The following is a 19,516-nucleotide window of genomic DNA, read 5'->3' as shown; positions in this document are numbered from 1 at the left end:
TGGTAGTTTTCTAATCCTATCAGATTTTTTCTACAACTAAGAGCTTCTTAAACTCCGGAAAGCTTCAGGCAGTGCTCTGAAAGTCACAGCCTCCGCCCTAACCCAACAGCACTTATGGAAATACCTCAGTCGTCAGTTTCCCGGAGCTCAGGACAAGTCCAGCGCCACACCCAGACTCGCGGCCCGGGCTTGAACTGAGGCGGGCCACTCAGGGACTGTTTCTGCCCGCAGAGACACGGTTCCCTATTGGCCAGCCGTGCGCTAGGTCCCGCCTTCCGGAGGTTGCAGGGCGGTCTCCTGTCTAACCCAGAGCGGCCGCCTCAGTGTGGGGCCACGAGGAGCGCGGAAAGTGGGCTTCAGTCGCTCTCAGCAGATGAGCTCCAGGAGGTACGAGAGCCTCCTTCAGCGAGGTCAGGCTAGGAGGCTGGACTAGGATGGTCGGGAGTCCCTTTGTCCCCTCATCGCGCCTAGGGGGCGGGGCCGCGCCCGTTCCACCCCGGAAGCGGAAGTGCGGGGACCGCGGGGTCCTGTCCAGTGTGCGCTTGGCTCGTGCGCCAGCCGTTCCTCCCGCCGGTCACATCGTGCCCTCTCTTCTTCCCGTGTCCCCTCGCCGGCCCCGCCATGCTGTCTCTAGATTTTTTGGACGATGTGCGGCGGATGAACAAGCGGCAGGTGAGGTTGGCCGCCCGCCGTTCCCCTTGTACCTTCCACTGTTGCCCCGCGGACCTCTGGGCCCCTGTGAGAGGGCCTGAGCGGGTCTGACGCCTGGACTCTTCCATCTCTTTGTGGATTCTGTGTCCAGAGATAGCTTTATCCACTCGCTGTTTTAGCCCTTAACTGAGACCGGGCCTTCTCCGGGCGGAGCGGGAAGCCTGATCGTCACGTTCCATTGCCCATAATGAGGCAGGGAAGCAAGTGCAAACCGTAGGGCTCTTTGTAAGTGGGAGTTGGGGTTGCTTATTGTGTTAGACTGGGTAAGGCGGCAAACTTCAGTCGCAGTGACTTCCGTTGGATTCTGGCAACTGGGTTTAGCAGTGCACTGCTCTGGCTTCTGGGATGCTCGGGGAGACGATTATAGGCCCCACAAAAGCCATTCTATTTTGAGGCCGTTCGTTGTACAGCTGGGGCCCCAGCGGTCTGTACTAACTTCCTGGAGCCACCTTCGAGTTCAGAGTTGAAACAGTAACTCTGCTTGCCCTCGAGTCCACTTTAGCGTTAAGGTGTACCTCAGAATATCAGTGGCACAGGGATCTTGAATCTTACATTTCCTGATTTTTGTCCTTAAACCTTACTCCGTTCTGAACTTAGAGATCATATTCCGGATAGTACTGTTGCAATTATTTGTTGTTGTTGTTGTTTAGTCGTTTCTGTCATGTCCGACTCTTGCGACCCCATGGACAGTAGCCCGCCAGTCACCTCTGTCCATGGAGTTTCCTAGGCAAGAATACTGGAGTGGGTTGCCATTTCCTTCTCCAGGGTATCTTCCTGGATCAGAGATGGAACCCCTGTCTGCATTGGCAGGCAGATTCTTTACCAATGAGACACCTGGGAAGCCCTGTAATTATTTAGTCATTGGAAAAAGTTGCTTCTTTTTGTCTTCAGGGTCAGTAGTGTCTGAAGAGCCTAGTTTTGCTTGCCTCGGACCTTTTTACAGTATTTTGCTCTTAAGAAGGATCCTTATGTCACTATTGAAGGTTTTTCTCTTGGGTGTCTATTTTGCAGTTTATAATTACCATTTAGGGAAGAAAATATGCACCCTCCCCTTACTCCCCTTCATACTCAGCTAGCTCAGTGTTACCTCCTCTCAGACGTGTTTCCTACTTCCTCCAGTCATAATTGATCTTTCCTTTTCAAATTGCACGACGTTTATGTCTTTATAACATTTAAAATTTTCACTTGTGTTTTTTCATCCATATCAGAATTTCTAGGTGCCACAGACATTTCTCTGGAAAAATTCTTATTTGGGGCCTCTGTTGTTCCCTGTGCTAGGTTCAGTGAGAAAAATGCAAAGATAAATAAGACAGACTCTGACCTTCAAGGAGCATCAATATGTAGAAAATGACTTAAGGCAGAACAGTAACTATTTTGAGCTCTTGCTATATGTGGAGTGCATTAGATACCTGTGAGGTAGGTCATTTTATGCCCATTATACAGGTGAAGAAAATGAGCAGCCTACCAGAGATGGTTAGGAGGAGATGGGAAGGATTGGATTGCATGGGGATGGGGTGAGGAAAAGTTAGAAATGAGGTTTTACCTGCACATAGTATCTGAGCAAAAAATTGATGGTGATTATAGGTACTGAGGGGTTTCCCTGGTGGCTCAGCAGTAAAGAATCTGCCTGCAGTGCAGGAGACTAGGGTTCAGTCCCTGGGTTGGGAAGATCCCCTGGAGGAGGGCATGCCTACCCACTCCAGTATTCTTGCTTGGAAAATCCCATGGGCAGAGAAGCCTGATGAGCTACACAGTCCATAGGGTTGCAAAGAGCTGAACTCCACTCAAGTGACTGAGTATGCATGCATGCATACGTACCGAGAGCTTACTAGATGAAAAGAGGGAAACTAGAAGTTTCATCAAATGTTTGATTAATTTGAGTTGTAATTATTTTTTAATAGAGGAATACTTTAATATAGTAAACTCCATCCATTTAAAGTGTATCAGTTGAGGGAATCCCCCAACAGTCCAGTGTTAAGACTCGGCATTATCAATGCTGATGGCCCAGCATCCATCCCTGGTCTGGAACTAAGATTTTAGATGCTGCCTGGCAAGGCCAAAAAAAAAAAAACAGTATCAGTTGACAAGTTTACAGTTATATACATACATTACAGTCAAGATACAGAACATTTCTATCACCCACGAGATCCTTTGTAGTTCATCTCTCTAACACTTAGAAACCACTGATTTGCTTTTTGTCAGTATCAGTGTGTTTTATAGAAGTGGAACCAGAGTATGTATTCTTTTGAGCTTTGAGTTTTAATTGATTTTTAACTTGTGTGTGCCAAATCGCTTCAGTCATGTCCAACTCTCTTCATCTCTATGAACTGTAGCCCTCTAGGCCCCGCTGTTTGTGTACTGTATGTAATTTTTTTTCTGTCTGCTTCACAATTTTCAGAATTAAAGTGTTTCACTACCTTCATGGCATCCAATAAGCTGTTGCCAGATTAATGTCTTCTCTCCTGTCCTCAAACTTCAGTAGATCCTATCGTAAGGTAGAGTCCCAAGCCCCTTAGAATGGCATCTGCAATAAGTCCTAGCCATTTTACAGTATGCTCTTTCTCTCTCTCTCTCGTAAACTGGGGTTTAACTTCCCTGCCTGTTTCATTTCACTGCGTGTATGGACATGGTTCTGTTCAAACTTTGTGTATTTAACTATCTTGAGAACTCCCCTTGTATTATTTCTGAGTCTTTGTATACTCCCCTAGACCATTCAGTTAGTTCAGTCACTCAGTCGTGTCCGACTCTTTGCAACCCCATGAATCGCAGCACGCCAGGCCTCCCTGTCCACCACCAACTCCTGGAGTCTACCCAAACCCATGTCCATCGAGTCGGTGATGCCATCCAGCCATCTCATCCTCTGTTGTCCCCTTCTCCTCCTGCCCCAAATCCTTCCCAGCAGTAGCATCTTTTCCAATGAGTCAACTCATTGCATGAGGTGGCTGAAGTGTTGGAGTTTCAGCTTCAACATCAGTCCTTCCAGTGAACACCCAGGGCTGATCTCCTTTAGACTGGACTGGTTGGATCTTCTTGCAGTCCAGGAACTCTCAAGAGTCTTCTCCAGCACCACAGTTCAAAAGCATCAATTCTTCGGTGCTCAGCTTTCTTTATAGTCCAACTCTCACATCCATACATGACTACTGGAAAAACCATAGCCTTGACTAGACGGACCTTTGTTGGCAAAGTAATGTCTTTGCTTTTAAATATGCTATCCAGGTTGGTCATAACTTTCCTTCCAAGGAGTAAGGATCACCTAGAATATTAGGTGATCTCTAGAGCCCTTTTAACTGTTATATGTTATTTTATTTGTCTTCTCCCCTTTACATTGTGGCTCTTTTACTGTAATATCAGAGCACAGCTTTTCTGAGGCTTTCCTTAATCCACAAAGCCCTGATTTGTAGTTTGCCCATTTCTATGGTGTAAATACTTCCAACATGGCCAATTTCAAGCTACGGACATGACATCACTGAATGTTGAATTAGGAAGAAATGTAGTAGGATACAAGTATAATTTCCACCTTACAAATAAAATTTAAAAAATAATCGCAAGAACATAGATAATAGTAAAATGTAATAAAATAATTAGAAACTGATGAATTTAGATTATTTGTTAACTTTGTTTTTAAAGTAATTATAGTAATTTTCATAACACTGTGTTTAACAATCAGCTTGCAAGATTCCTCAGAATTTAGCAAGTTGGTTCCATCACTCCTCTGGTTGTAGGTTAATTTCTTGATGCCCATTGAGATAGCCTTTGTGCACAGAAAAGCCTGTTCAGAATTCTTTTATTTAAAAAAAAACACCTCAATTTATAACGGCTAAAATTTAAAAACTAAATCTTTTAGAATCGGTTTTCAAATCTTAGCCCATTGAAAGTCTAGCAACTTCTTTTTGGGCACACCACAAGGCCCGTGGGATCTTAGTTTCCCAACCAGGTATTGAACCTGGGCACTTGGCAGTGAAATCACAGGGCCCTGACCACTGGGGACCCAGGGACTTCCCAGGTCTAGCAAATTTTAAGAATCACTTTTAAGGGCCTTTGAATATTTAGGCTAATTTGTAAACAGACATCTTAAAAACATTAAATTTGATTTATAAATTTAAAGAATTTCCTTTTTAAGAAGGTTGACTATTCAACAAACATCAGTGCATACTTATGTAATTTTTATAAATATGGAGCTTAAGTTCTCATGTTTCAGCATTTGAATATAATATATAAATAGTAAGCTTTCTGATTAAAAAAATAAATCTATAACAATTATACATTTTTAATTAACATTGTAAACTTGACCTACTTTAATAGGTCAGATTCTCTTTAAATGTTACAAAAACTTAAGATTCCAAATAGGAATTTCCTTTAAGCATTTCTGTTCTTAATTGTAAATTTTCCTGGAGTGAAAAGATGGTTATTTGCTAAATAAGTATGTTATGCCAAATAATTGTTACATTACTTTCATCTGTAATTATCTATTTGCTGAGAATTTTTTGTTTTTGTTTTTTGCTGAGAATTCTTAATGACCAGAAGACTTTGGCCAGCCTGATTGGATCCGTGTTTGAGCCCTGATGGACTAGTCTGACTGTCACAGAGTTTCCTTTAGTGTCTCCTTAGGTCTTTTCCTTTACTTGATTGAACTTGGCATTTCTTTGGATTTTAATTATCTGTATGTTTTCCTACCAAAATCTGAAGACTTTAAGACTTGGCACAATCCTTTCATTTGTTGTCTTTCTTTTTTAAAAAACAGTATTTTGGCCATGCCCATGAAGCATGTGGGATCTTTGACCAGGAGTTGAACCCCTGCCCCCTGTAGTGGGAGGGCAGAGTCTTAACCACAGGACCACCAGGGAAGTCCCTCTTTCTATATCTATCTTTTAGGATCACTTAACTCTTAATGGCTACTGTAGTGATTTCTGATTGAATTCCAGATATTTTGGGTAACTTTTTCTTTTTAATAAATTGGCCCTCTAGTGAAGCACACAGAAGCCTAGATTTTTCTTAGACTTGGACCTAATATGAGCAAGTGTACTACAAATAGGATGTATATACAACACCGAGGACAGATCCATTAACTTTTTTGATTATTGAAAGCTAATCTGGTCTTGTTTAGGATTGGGAAAATCTTTATCACTAGCAGGGTGTTAAATACAGAGAGTTGTCAACTGGTAAAAGATGCTCAACCACTAAAATGGATAAAAGAGGACTTTTAAGGGGTTCAGAAATAGTGTGTGCAGAAACCAGTAATTATGCCTTTTAGGATAAGGGAGTCAACAAAGAACTAGCAGAATAGCTCCCTCCAAGACTTCTTTGGAGAGGGTGTGGCTGCCACAGGGACATGCAGTGACATTTGCCGGAGCAGTGAGCTGGAACTGGTCCATAGAAGCAGCCTACTGAGAGGCTGAGAAATTTGCCAGTGTGTGTGGGCAGGAGCCAGTCTGTGATGGTCTCTGAGGTGAGCATTTGCAGACCTCCTGAACTCAGATCTACTGGCTACCTGGTGAAATACAAACACTCCGTGGGAAGAGAAGCCCTTCCCACTCTCTGTCGTCTTGCAGAGGCCCTGCAGTGCCTTTGTTAAGAAAAATGTACATCCTTGAGGCTGTGGGAAAAGGTGCCCTTGTTTACAGGGCTCAGCCTAGTAACACAGAAGGATGGATTTGGCACTGAAACACAATAAATTTATAATGCCTACTCTTCCACTGTTCTCTCAGGCCAGCCACTTAAGATGATGGAGGACACATAAGACCAGTGAAATTCATGACTGTGTGCCCATGTGACTGTTGTGCTTTAATTACCTGTAAAATAAGTTTCCGGATCAGAAGCAGTGTTGTATGGAATATCATGATGAGTCATAAGGCATTCTGTAAGGTCATGGGTGGTGGTTTTGATGGAAATACTGAAGACAAGGAAGACAGATCTGTGGCTGTGGTGGTTTAATTACTAAGTTGTGTCCAACTCTTTGTGACCCCATGAACTGTAGCCCATGAAGCTCTTCTGTCCATGGGGTTTCCCAAGCAAGAATACTGGAGTGGGTTGCCATTTCCTTCCTCAGGGGATCTTCCTGACCCAGAGATCAAACCCAGGTCTGCACTGCAGGGAGATTCTTTACTGCTGAGCCACTAGGGAAGCCCTCTGTATCCAGTCTATCCTAGAAAGAAAAAAGTACTGCTCCTTCTATGATGGAAGTGATCCAGTATCAGGAATGGTGGCATTATTGGTCTTTGCAGTTGGCAGTCTAGGCACTCATCATTGGCTAGAACCAAATTGGTCTTGGTGAGTGGAAGTCCACGTTGCTAACCTTCATCTTGGCTGCTGTAGCCACTTGACCATGAGTCCACTGGTTAAGGGACATGGGTGGCTAGGGAAAGAGGCTGACTGACACTGTGATATACTGCATTACAAGTTAAATTATGGTTTGAATCTAGAGAATCAATCACTTCAGTAAGAAGAAAGGAGAGGACAGCAAGAGCTAAGCCAGATCGTGGAAGGCCCTTTGTACTTAGGGGTTCGGAATTTATCCTATAGGTGATAAGAGAAGATTTTGAGAGGTGGTAAGAGAAGATTTTGAGCAGACAGCTCAGTAATTTTATTTTCACTTTATGAACAATAATTATATATTGATGGATGAATTAGAAAGATGTACTAGAGATAGAACTGTCGGATTGCTTCAGTAGTCTGGATAAGTGGAGATGAGATGTGAAGTAAGGCAGTAGTCATAGAAATAAAGCCAGTGGGTTGGATGTGAGAGATGTTGGGAAGGTAAAATTTAGAGGACTTTCATGGGTGGTGGGACTAACCACTAAGCTAGAATATATGGAGGGAGGTAGAGGAAAAGGCGGAGAAGGCAATGGCACCCTACTCCAGTACTCTTGCCTGGAAAGTCCCATGGACGGAGGAGCCTGGTGGGCTGCAGTCCATGGGGTCGCTTGGAGTCGGACACGACTGAGCCACTTTACTTTCACTTTTCACTTTCGTGCATTGGAGAAGGAAATGGCAACCCACTCCAGTGTTCTTGCCTAGAGAATCCCAGGGACGGGGGAGCCTAGTAGGCTGCCGTCTCTGGGGTCGCACAGAGTCAGACATGACTGAATCAACTTAGCAGCAGCAGCAGAGGAAAAGCTCTGTACGTGTTGAATTTAAAGTGTCTATGTAACACCTAGGTGATTTTCAGTAAATAACTGGATATACTTACCAATTGGATAGAATTGGTCTGGTCTGGAGAAGAGATTTGGGTGATATATGCTGATATGTGATGATTGAATCTATGAATAGACAAGACTGCAGAGTGGGAAGAGAAGAGGGCAAAGGTTGGACTCTTAGAACACTTGTATTTAATGGGATGTCAGAGAAGAGGTCAGGTTCTGAGGTTGGTGACACAGAAACCAAGGGATCAGGGAGTGAGAAAAAGTTAATCAAGTGCCAAGTGTCTCAGAAAAACAAGGTAGTTAAAATAAGATCATGGACTCCCTCCTCCTGGTTTTTAATGAATAGTTTAAATAGTTAATGTATTTACATTGTTCTCCCCCACCCCCACAAAAAGTGAAAGTCACTTTTTCCTATAGTCTTGCCAGCATTGTGTCTTCAGACTTTTAGATTTTTTTCCATTCTGATGAATGAAAAGTAGTATATCAGGACAGCTTACTTGTATTTTGCTCATGAGTTTGGTTGAGCATATTTTCATGTGATTTTGGAGTTTATATTTCATTTTCCGTGAGCTAGCAGTTCATAACACTTGCCTATTTTCCTTTTGGATCATTGTTATCGATTCCTAGGATCTCTTTATAGGATGATCAGTCTTTCGTTTTATATATATATCATAAATATTTTCTCCCAGTTTGTCATTTGTCTTTTGATTTAGCTTATAGTATAATTTGCCATGCATAGTTTGGTTATTTGCTCTTTATATTGTTTTGGGTAGTCAAATTTACCATTTTTTCTCCATGGCTCCTGGATTTCAGGTCAATTTTAAAAATTTCCCTTACTCCAAGGCTTTTGTACTTTTTTTTTTTTGGTGTGGACCTTTTTTAAAATCTTTATTGAATTTTTTGCAGTATCGCTCTGTTTTATTTTTTGGCCACAAGACATACGTGATCTTAGCTCCCCGAGCAGGGATCGAACCCATACCCACTGTGTTGGAAGGTGGTTAACCACTGTATTAACCCCTTGTATTAACTACTGGACCTTCAGGAAGTCCTGGCCTTTCCTACTTTGTTTTCTTCTGTTACTTTTGTAAATATGTGCCTTTTAAAAAAAACTTTATTGGCATATAATGTATAAAATTCACCCATTTTAAGTGTATAGTTCATGGGTTTTAGTAAATTTATAGGGTTGTGCACCTATCACCACAATCCATTTTTAGGAAATTTTCATCATCCCAAAAGATCCTTTGTGTCCTTTTAGTCGATGCCTATTTCCACTCCCAGCCCCAGACATCCACTAATCTACTTTGAATCTCTATGATTTATCTTTACTAGATATTTTATTATTTTATTTGATTTTTTATGAACAATTGGCTTTTAGTAAATCAAAGCAGACATTTTATATAATGGAATCCTGTAAAATTCAACAAAATCCTTTTGTAGCTGGTTGTTTCCATGTCACATAATTTTGTAAAATTGTGGTGAAATACACTTAACAAAATTTTCTGTCCTAACCATTTTTACTTTATTTATTTTTTTAAATTGAAATGTAGTTGATTAACAATGTTGTATTCGTTGCAGGTGTATAGCAAAAAGATTCAGTTACACGTATATATATGTCTTCTTTTTCAGAGTCAAATTGGTTTGTTTTTCTTTCCTATTTTTCTGTTTTCTATTTCACTATTTCTACTCCTAATTTTAGTATTTCTTTTCTGTGAGTTACTTTGGATTTCATTTGAGTTTTCCTAGTGTTTTAAGTTGGAAGCTTAATTTGGGAAATCTACAAATATTTGAAAATTAAACAGTGTATTTCTAAATAACTCATGGGTCAAAGGAGAATCACAGGGAAATTACAAAATATTTTGAACTGAATATAAACCAAAACACAACTTACAATTTGAGACCTTTCTGTTTTTCTTAACATAGGATTTACTGCTATAAAATTCCATCTACATACTATCAGTGCATCCCACAGATTTTGAAATGTTGTATTTTTATTCTCTTTTGATTTCTTCTACCATGGGTGATTTTAGAAGTATCTTATTTGATTTCTAAACATTTGGGGCAGTTTTTCAGGTACCTTTCTGTTACTGATTTCTATTTTTATGCCATTGTGATTGGAGAATATTCTTTGCATAATTCAAATTCCTTTCTATTTATTGAGACTTGTTTTGTGGTCTTGAATACGGTCTGTCTTTCTGAACAGTCTGTGTGTTTTTAAAAGGAATGTGTATCTGCTCTTGTTGGACAGAAGGTTCTGTAAATATCAGTTAGGTCAAACTGGTTGGTGGTGTCGTTCAAATCTTTTCTATGCTCATTGATTTTTTTTATCTTCTTGCTGTATCAGTTATTGAGAGGGGATATTGACATTTTGGACTGTAACTGTGAGTTTGTCTATTTCTTTTCCATTATGTTTTATCACAAGATATTGAATATAGTTCCCTGTGCTATACATTAGGACCTGGTTGTTTATCCATTCTGAATGTAATGGTTTGCATCTACCAAACCCCAAACTTCCGGTCCATCCCTCCCTCTCCCTCTGCTTCTTGGGGGAGAGTGTGTTCTTTATGTCTGTGAGTCAGTTTGTGTTTTAAATAGGCTCATTTGTGGCACAATTTAGATTCCACATATAAGTGATATCATTTGATATTTGTCTTTCTCTTTCTGACTTACTTCACTTGGTATGATAATCTCTAGCTGCATCTTGAAATAGTTTTTTATTACTATGACTTTAGTTTCACTAAACTTTTCTTTTGTGATGTCTAATCTGCTGTTATTCCATTTTGTGTGGTTATCAGGCAAGATTGGGCACATGCAAGGTGGTATGGCCATAGCCAGCCTGTGTGGTTTTAATTTCAGACGTTTTCTATTTCATCTCTAGAGGTTTGAGTTGGGTCTTATAGTTTCCATCATCCAAGTTTCTAATGTGCTGTCTTTCCCCTACCATCTTCTTTGTTTTTAATTCTGGCTGAGCCACACAGCTTGTGGGATCTTAGTTCCCCAACTAGGGATTGAACCTGGGCTGCAGCAATGAAAGTGCTGAGTCCTAACCATTGGACCACGAGGGAATTCCCGATTCAAGAACTTTTTAAAAAGGCTTTGTTAGGCAAGTCCACAGCAGCCTTTAGTCCAAGGTTAATTTTTCACCACAACTAAACAGTAACTTTTGAGTATGCTATCCAAAGCCCACATGTTATGAACATTTCTACTCTGGCCAGTGGAAACAAATTATTCCTGCCCCATATGAACTTTCAGAATTGTTCCTTTGCTCCTTTTAGATGGTTCTTTAGATGAGTCACTTCCCTCAGATGCATGTGCTAATCCTTGCTGATCATCACTCAGCTGAAGACTTGAGAAGAGAGGCTGCATAGATCTTTGTATAGTTCTCATTTCTGCAGTGCCTCACAGTCAAAGCTGCCTTCGTCTCCCCAGACTCCCAGTTCCTTGTCATCAAGCAAGGAGCCTTGTAGGCTCTGGGTACATTTCCATTTTGCCCTGTGGCCTGGAAACCATCCATTCTGCAAGTTGGGGCAGTTATAGGGCTCATCTCGTTTCTCCTCTCATTGTCCTATGCTGCCTGGACACAGTCACATGTCCACTGTCTGAAAACCTTTGTTCATATATTTTATCTAGTGTTTTAATTATTTTAGGCAGCAAGGTAAATTTGATCCCTTTTTCTCCAGCTTGGCCTGAATAACATGTTTGTTTGTTTGTTTGTTTTTTAACTTTTTAATTTTGTATTGGGGTATAGGTGATTAACAAACAATGTCGTGATAGTTTCAAGTGGATGGCAAAGGGACTCAGCCATAAATATACATGTATCCATTCTCCCCTAAGCTCCCCTCCTATCCAGGCTGCCCCATAACAGTAAGTAGAGTAAATAGCATATTTTTGAGATTTATCTATGTTGTGTATTTCAATAGTTTATTCATTTCTATTCCTGAGTAGTTTTCCATCATTTGGAAATAATGTTGTAATTTTATTTATTCACCTGTCGATGGACATTTGGGTTTGTTTTTTTTTTTCCAATTTGAGCTATTATGAATGAAACTACTATACAAGTGTTGGTGTGGATATGTTTACATTTGTCAGGTTTTAAAGAAATTTAATGGATTTTTAAAAATGAAAGTCGTCTTTGTCGTTTAGACAAATCAGGAATTTTTGTTACTGTTGTTATCATTTAAGACCCTCACTGGGACTATCAGTGACTTTGTATATTGGACCATAATAAGTGTCCATTCTGCATACGCTTCAGTTTTTCAGTGCCATAAGTTTTACTTGTAGCTGCTCTCAGTGTATCTGCTTCTAACACCTAGTTTCTAACTGCTACTTCTATGAATTAGAAACCAGGGGAATTGTGATTATGAATTAATAAGTCTCTTAAGTTTGAGGTCTCAGAGTAAGTGGCCTCTAAAGCCAGCTGCTCTTCTGTGGCTCTCAGACATGTTTTTGCGTCCATGGCCATGCTTGTCTCCCCTTGAGAGTACTAGAAGTCTGACTCCTATGGAAATACTCTTATCTGTTGAACCTCAAGTATCTCTTCTGAGGACAGGAAATATAATGCTGTGTAACTAATAAGTGCAAGTGTCTAACTTCCAGATTTGTTGTTGCTTAGTCACTGTCGTTTCTGGGTCTTTTGCAACCCCATGGACTGTACCCACTAGGCTCCTTTGTCCATGAGATTTCTCAGGCAAGAATGCTAGAGGGGGTTGCGATTTCTTTCTCTAAGGGGTCTTCCTGACTCAGGACTTGAACCTGCATATCCTGCATTGGCAGGTGGATTCTTTACCACTGAGCCACCAGGGAAGCCCCAGCTTCCATATTAGAACTTGTTAAATGATAAAATTTAAACTTACTATCAGCTTTATTTTGCTGAATTTTCTATTGTAGGTTTTTCTCAAATTCTTGTTATTTATTACTTACTGTGTATTTTAAATTATGTAGATTATTCTAGTCATGGAACTTTTGGGGGAAGTCTCTACACACTACTTCCTAAAACTGCAAAAGAAAAATAGCACACATAAACCCTTATGCCATAGCTACCAAGAGATGTTACATAGAGCTTTGACTGGTTTTTAATAACATTCTTTACCTTTGAACACTGAAGAATGTAATGTTCCAGCCATTTCTTAGAAAAAATAATGGGGCTCTTCAGCTCTGTGATTGCTACCCTACCTATGTCACATGCCCTGTTAATAGCCTGCTGTGGCCAAATGGTATGAGAGGGTTAGGGAGCTGCCGCCTTACTTCTGTCAGTTCCCAAAATACTGCTTTCTCTACATTCATTCTGTACATTCATTAGCATTCAGATACAGTGGGAAGAAAGCAGGGGCTTTCGAGTAAAAATTTTTGTCATGGAAAAGGGGCGAAGAGAGTGAAAAATACGGTACTTTCAAACTTTTGCTCAGGTAGGATATTTGTTTTCGCAGATGGTGTGCTTCTGTCTAGGCTTTGACAGTCAGTCACACACTGACTCAGAGGTGTACAAGCAGGCATCTTTTAAGGACCATTTATAGTTGTACATAGTGAGAGACTCAGCCTCTCTACTGTTGAGGTTGCTCTCGATGATTGGATACATGTCACATGTAGTGAAAATAGGATTACATGTCTGAGGAAAAAGAGAAGAGTAATTATAGTGACCTCCTTGCAGGGACAGAGAAAATCAAGATTTTTTAAATCTTTCATTTCTCTTTCAAAGAACAGCTACTTTAGGGACTTCTGTCATAGCCTAGTGGTTAAGAATCTGCCCTCAGTGGCAGGGGGCACAGGGTCCATCCCTGGGTGGGGAACTAAGATCCCACACGCTACAGGGTACAGCCAAAAAAAAAAACCCAACCAGTTATTTTATTAGCTATCCCGCACCTGTTCTGACAGTGCTACATCTGTGCCCTTCTGAAAACAGAAAGCTTTTCCTCAGCAAAACAGATTTGAACTGACTGACATGTAGCCATTTTTAGCTTTATTTATTTCAGTATGTTTTTTATGTTTTGCTGCAGAAATATTAATAGGCTTGATTATAGGATATTGCCTGCTCAGAGTGTTATGTACTATATGGTATGTTCGGGTATTACCTTTTCAAAATCTGGCCAATTCTGAATTATGAAGCCTTTCTGACCCCCAAGGGTTTTAAATAAGGAATCATGAAACTATGTTTTGTAGTTTTTATAGAATCCCACAGCCCTTCCTTCAGAGACTCTGGATTGGGGCCCTTAATCTTTTGCCCTAACCAGTAGTGTATATAGGTGACTTTCTTAGCATGGGAGGTTTGGAAAATAGAGCTTCTAGCTGAATTCCTGGCTACCGATCCACAAGCTGACCACAGTCACTGCTTAAAAGCTAGTTTGTCTATCCTTAGCCTCTTTGACTCTACTTCCTTAAATCTGTCTTTGGAATAAAAAGACTATTTTTTGTCTTTTCAAAAAATAATATAAAACAAGAGGTTTGGCTTTGACAAAGTCATTTCCTCTCTCTGAGACTAAGTTTCCTCCCCTATAAAATGAGGGTTCAGGTTAAATGTCATTGAATAGCCTGTAATTATCAAGGGCTATGTATTGTAGAAAAGTAAGTCCTAGAGGAGTTTCGAAGCACAGGTACATTGCTGTTGGCTGGTATGTGCTGTGAATGTGATGGAATTTAAGCTGAATGGTTGTGAAGCCCAAATGAAATAATTTATGTGAAAAGTTCTGAAAATGATGTTATCATATGAATGTAATGTGTTTTAGCAAACAAAGCAGAGCAGGATTCTTTGGGTGGGTTGAGGGGCTGTACTGGGATGTGCTGATGGGGTAATTATTACACAGTTTGAAAGGCAGTCTCTGGGACTTCCCTGGGGTTCAGTGGCTAAGTCTCTGCGCTCCCAGTATAGGGGAGCTGGGTTGAATCCCTGGTCAAGGAACTAGGGATCGCACATGCCACAACTAAGACCCAGTGCAGCCAAAAAAATAAATAAAATTTTAAAAGAAGTCTCTGAGCTTCAAGTGCCCTAATAGTACTACTTGAAACTTTAAGACTGATACTACTCTCAGTTGCTTTCCTCAGTCGGGCTAACTGTGGATCTGATGTCTTCTCTTGTTCTTACAGCTCTATTATCAAGTCCTAAATTTTGGAATGATTGTCTCCTCAGCACTAATGATCTGGAAGGGGTTAATGGTCATAACTGGAAGCGAAAGTCCGATTGTAGTGGTGCTCAGGTAACAATTTTTCTTTTCAAGGCATGGGGTTGCACGGCATAACGGGAGAGAAACTGAGATGTTGAATAACAGATATATCAGTCCTTTAGACATTACTGTTTCCCAGAAGAGGGCCTGGAAGAAAATTTGTTTTTCTTTCTCAGTTGTGAGAAATTCTCAACTTTGTCAGGAGCTTTCCATTCAGATCCCAAAGGGCTCATGACTTTTCCATGAAATGTTTACCATATGAGCTTTATTTTTGGCACATTTGTTAAGAAAGTGTTTCAGTATAGTTTGTTTTCCCGAAATCCTTCTCTCTTCTTATGTTTTTTTACTTTAGTCTATCAGGGCTGATGGTGGTTTAGTCGCTCAGTCGTGTCCGACTCTTTGTGACCCCATGGACTGTAGCCTGCCAGGCTCCTCTGTCCACGGGATTTTCCAGGCAAGAATACTGGAGTGAGTTGCCATTTTCTTCTCCAATCAAGGCTGATACTTAGTTGTTAATTTACAAGATCATATATCATCTTCATAAATTAAGACTTCTTCTGCAGCATGTTCTCAGTGTCAGTACAGAAGCCTCACTAATTATTTTCATGTTTCATGCTGACCTTTAAATATCGCTTCTAAATAGACTTCAGGAATTTTGAATATATTAATGCCATCTCTTAAAGTGACAAATAGTACTGATTTTTCCTTCCCTATCCTTATACTCATATGCTTAATGATTTTAAAAACTTAATTTAGTAACTCATTTTTGGAGAATTAACACTTGGTTATTTAATTGAATCATTATAATTTGGTCTTATTTGAATCTTAATTATGTATACTGTCTCAGGTATTTTCTGGGGATAATAGAGTATAAATATAAAATGGATTGAATCATTAACATTACCTAGAGTCTAGATAATAGTACATTAGTCTTAAGAAGAATTTGACTCTGTCTTACTAGGCCATACTTCCAGCAGTAAATGGTTAGAAGCACTGGGTCTCCAGTGTCTTCCTCCTCCCTTACTAACACTCATATGCACACCCTCGGTCTGTCTTTATTACTAATCAAATGCAGTTGTGATTTTAAAGATCCAGTGAAATGTCTGGATTTTATTATCTGGGAAAGAACTTAATGTATTGTTCTAGGAGTATGGAGACTTGGGTCTTTAGCTCTTTCATTGTCTTTCGTACAACCTTGGGCAAGTCTCTTACAGACTCAATCATGGCTTTCTCATCTATAAAATGAAGGCTAGACCGAGATGTTCCAGGTCTAAAATTGTGTGGCCCTAAGTTCCTGGACAGTTTTGAATTCAGTGAGTTAAGAATTAAAAAAAAAAAAAAAGAAATGAATTCAGTGAGTGTGTTCAAACACTAATGGAAGGAGAAGCCCCACTAATTGTCGCTGTGGGGAAAAGCTGTAGAGAGAAGGCCCAGGGAGGCTTCTTTTGGAGATTCTTCTGGGATTATTTCAGACTGAGTTTCATTCAGTGGAGATGCTTAAGGACAGTCTAATTACCTTTAAACTGGAATGATGGAGTGAATAGGGGATTGTACTAAACACCTGCTCCACACTTGGGTGGTCCTGAAAATATCAGCTGGGATTTTAAAGGGATGTTTGGATAAGTTTTTGGTAGCTAGGTTATTCATATATTAAGCTTTTCTGATTGTCAACATGGAATAAAAATAAAAATAAAAAGAGACCAGGTCAAGAGAGCATCTGGTCAAGACTGGTGGGAGTAGTCATTAGAGAATAGGTAACTTACGTGGTTTTATGAAACTTAAAGGAATATAATTTTTACCTAGATCCAAGTGTACCTCCAAGGACTCAGGCCATCTGAAAATCCACTTTTAGGACTTCAGTGAAACTATTGGGAATAAAGACAAATACTTATTATTTATTTTATTTATTGAAGTTTCAGGGAACATTCAAAACTGATTTTTTTTCCCCCTTTGTGACACTGAAGTCAGTTTTATTTTTATTTATACGTAATTATGTTTATACTACATGGCCTTCAAGATCTTAGTTCCCTGACGGAGGATTGAGCCTAGGCCCCTACTGTGGGAGAGTCCTGACCATGGACCTCCAGGAAATTCCCCAGTTTAATTTATATAAATTATATATGACCTCTTACAAAGTTGATTGATGATGTATTATATTTAAACGTATAGTTTGATCAGATAATAAATAGTAAGTCTACTAATTATTTAATTTTTTAAAAGTTTCTTTAATAATCCTTTTCACCACATGCTTTTTATCTGTTTTGAATTGCCATCTATATGTGGATTCTTAAACCTTTTTTTTTCCTCATCCAACTTTATCCCCTGAATCTCCACTCTTGTTTTCATCCTACGCTAACATCTCTACCTAGATGTTGACCAGGCACTTGAAGCTCCACCAATAAAAGTGAAATTCATCTTCTTTTCCCCCAAACCTGTTCTTCTTCCTCCTAGCTCTGTGACTGTCACGACCCACCATCTGCTCAGTTGCCAGTGTTGAAAACCCAGGAGTCATTCTGGTTCCCCCTTCTATTGTGATCCGATTGACCATCACATTTGTTGCTTTCCCTCCCTCTAGTCTGCCCTTTTAGAGCTGTCCTCCCTGCTGTTGTTCTGTTTCAGGCCCTCATCATTTCCTGCTTGGGCTATTATAATGACCTTTAAAAAAAATGCTTTTATAATAAAAATTTAAAAACACTTAATATATTTTCATTATAGGAAATTTTGAAAACACAAAAAATCTAGATGAAACTAAGTCACCTATAGTTCTGGGATATAATCACTATTAACATTTTAGTCTCTTTTTCATGTATATTATTTCTTACATAATTGAGGTAACTCTACATGTATTCTTTTTTCAGTCTTTTCCCCTTATCATTTTCCAGTGTGCATGTTTTAATTACACTTAATAATTGCCTAGTATTCAGTTGTAGATAATACCTTAGACAAGTGGTCTCCCAATTTAGCTTCTCATCTTTTGCATCTATTCATGAATCCGATAAATATTTGAATGTCTTCTGTAAACTCTGTAGCTTCTGAAGTGATTTTTTTTTAAGTGCAAATGTGGTCATGATAACTCCCTGCTTAAAGTTCTAGAGTATCTCAGAGGCAATTTAGCACAGTGAGAGTAGACTCCCTTGGTTTAATTCCCTCTTCTATAATTTCTTTTTTTTACTAATAACTCTAGGCCAGTCTAAGCCTCAGTCTCCTTATCTATAAAGTTAGGATAATTATAGTACCTACATTGTAGTTTGAAATAAAGAAACACCACTTAGAATTAGCACTTTGCATATAAGTGCTCGATAAAGCTGAGTCATTGAACCAGACAACTCAACTTTTATCTGTTTTATTTATATAATTTTCAAGCAAGATTTTATTTGAACCAAGGATGTCACTGATTTAAAAAAAAAAAATCAACCAAAATTAAAAACTTGAAAATTTCATGTCTAGAATACCTTTTATAATGTTTTCACCAAACACGTGTTTCATCTTTTGTCTGAATACCTTCCGAGAAAGGGAATTGATTGCCCCATGAGGAAGCTTAACAGAAGTTTTAAGAATAAACATTGTGCTGAAAAATCCATATTTCTAGTGAGCCCCCAAATTTGCTCGTGTTTGAATCACCTGGGATCTTTACAGAATATTGGTTTGATGCCTACTTCTCATCCTCAGACATTCTGATTTAAGTGGTTTGAGACATGACCTGGGCATGGGGATTATTGAGTTTCTCAGATGATTCTTATGTACAACAGAGTTTGGGAGCCACTGCCATACTCCCTTATATATACAGAGGACCAGAGTCTTCAAACAGAAGTGTTTGAACCTTGTCATTGTTCTTGTGTTGAATTTTATTCCTTGTCTATCCATTTTTTCCTTATTAAACTTATTGGAAATTAGAGTTTGAGTTTCTAAAGTACTGATGCACTATTTCATTATAGAAAGAAAGGTTTCATCAAGTAGTGCAGATAGCTTAGGACCGTCGAAGGACTCGGTATAAGGTAGAACAGGTGAAAGGTAAAGAAGACAGTCTAGAAGTTTGTCACCACTAGGTACCATGAAGTTGAATTTCTTTGCTCGTTTTTGAAATTCTTAGGCAAAAGTCTCTGCTTTTGTCCTTGGTTTTCTTTCTTGTTTCTTTTTTTTTAAATAAATCAGTTGATAGTACAAGCCTTATCTCTGTAGCTGACTGTCCTTGACTTGATGAGCTGTTTTTCCTTCTTGTTGGATTGAAACCATAAGGTCATCTTGCTCTGTATCTTTATAAATGGCAGAAGAAGATGATCTGGTTCTCATTTGAATATTTGAATATCTTTAGTGTTTTCAGATGGAGAATAAGGGCAGGGATTATAAAGTTCATTATTTTATATTCTGTTTTGAAATTTTAAAAGGTTACGGAATTAGTAACATTGCCCTTTTCAAAATGTAAGCTCTTTTGAATAGTAATGGTTGAAATGGAACTAGTTAACTAAAGGAAACCTTTAGTATAACTAATTAGTATAAAGAAACCTTTTTTGGGGG

The 19,516-nt window shown here is 39.4% G+C and overlaps 1 protein-coding gene and 1 non-coding gene across 3 annotated transcripts in view; one reads left to right on the top strand and one right to left on the bottom strand.

Annotated features, from left to right (window-relative positions):
- The window catches only part of SEC11A (SEC11 homolog A, signal peptidase complex subunit), a 32,793-nt gene continuing 13,576 nt past the window's right edge, over positions 300-19,516 (top strand). The window contains exons 1-2 of one of the 2 annotated variants that reach the window (XM_018066080.1): positions 300-387; positions 14,925-15,034. In XM_018066080.1, coding sequence (XP_017921569.1) covers positions 14,952-15,034 — 83 coding nt within the window. In that variant the 5' untranslated portion in view covers positions 300-387; positions 14,925-14,951. Of the gene's footprint in view, positions 388-465; positions 673-14,924; positions 15,035-19,516 lie in introns of those variants that run through there. The other variant, XM_018066079.1, reaches the window with a different exon arrangement.
- On the bottom strand, positions 10,841-10,912 carry TRNAE-UUC. The gene has a single exon. It is a non-coding gene; the product is annotated as a tRNA-Glu (tRNA).

Source organism: Capra hircus, chromosome 21 (assembly GCF_001704415.2).
Source record: "Capra hircus breed San Clemente chromosome 21, ASM170441v1, whole genome shotgun sequence".
NCBI classification, from domain to species: domain Eukaryota; kingdom Metazoa; phylum Chordata; class Mammalia; order Artiodactyla; family Bovidae; genus Capra; species Capra hircus.
The sequence above is the reverse complement of the archived record's forward strand: the minus strand, read 5'-3'. Positions and strand labels throughout refer to the sequence as shown.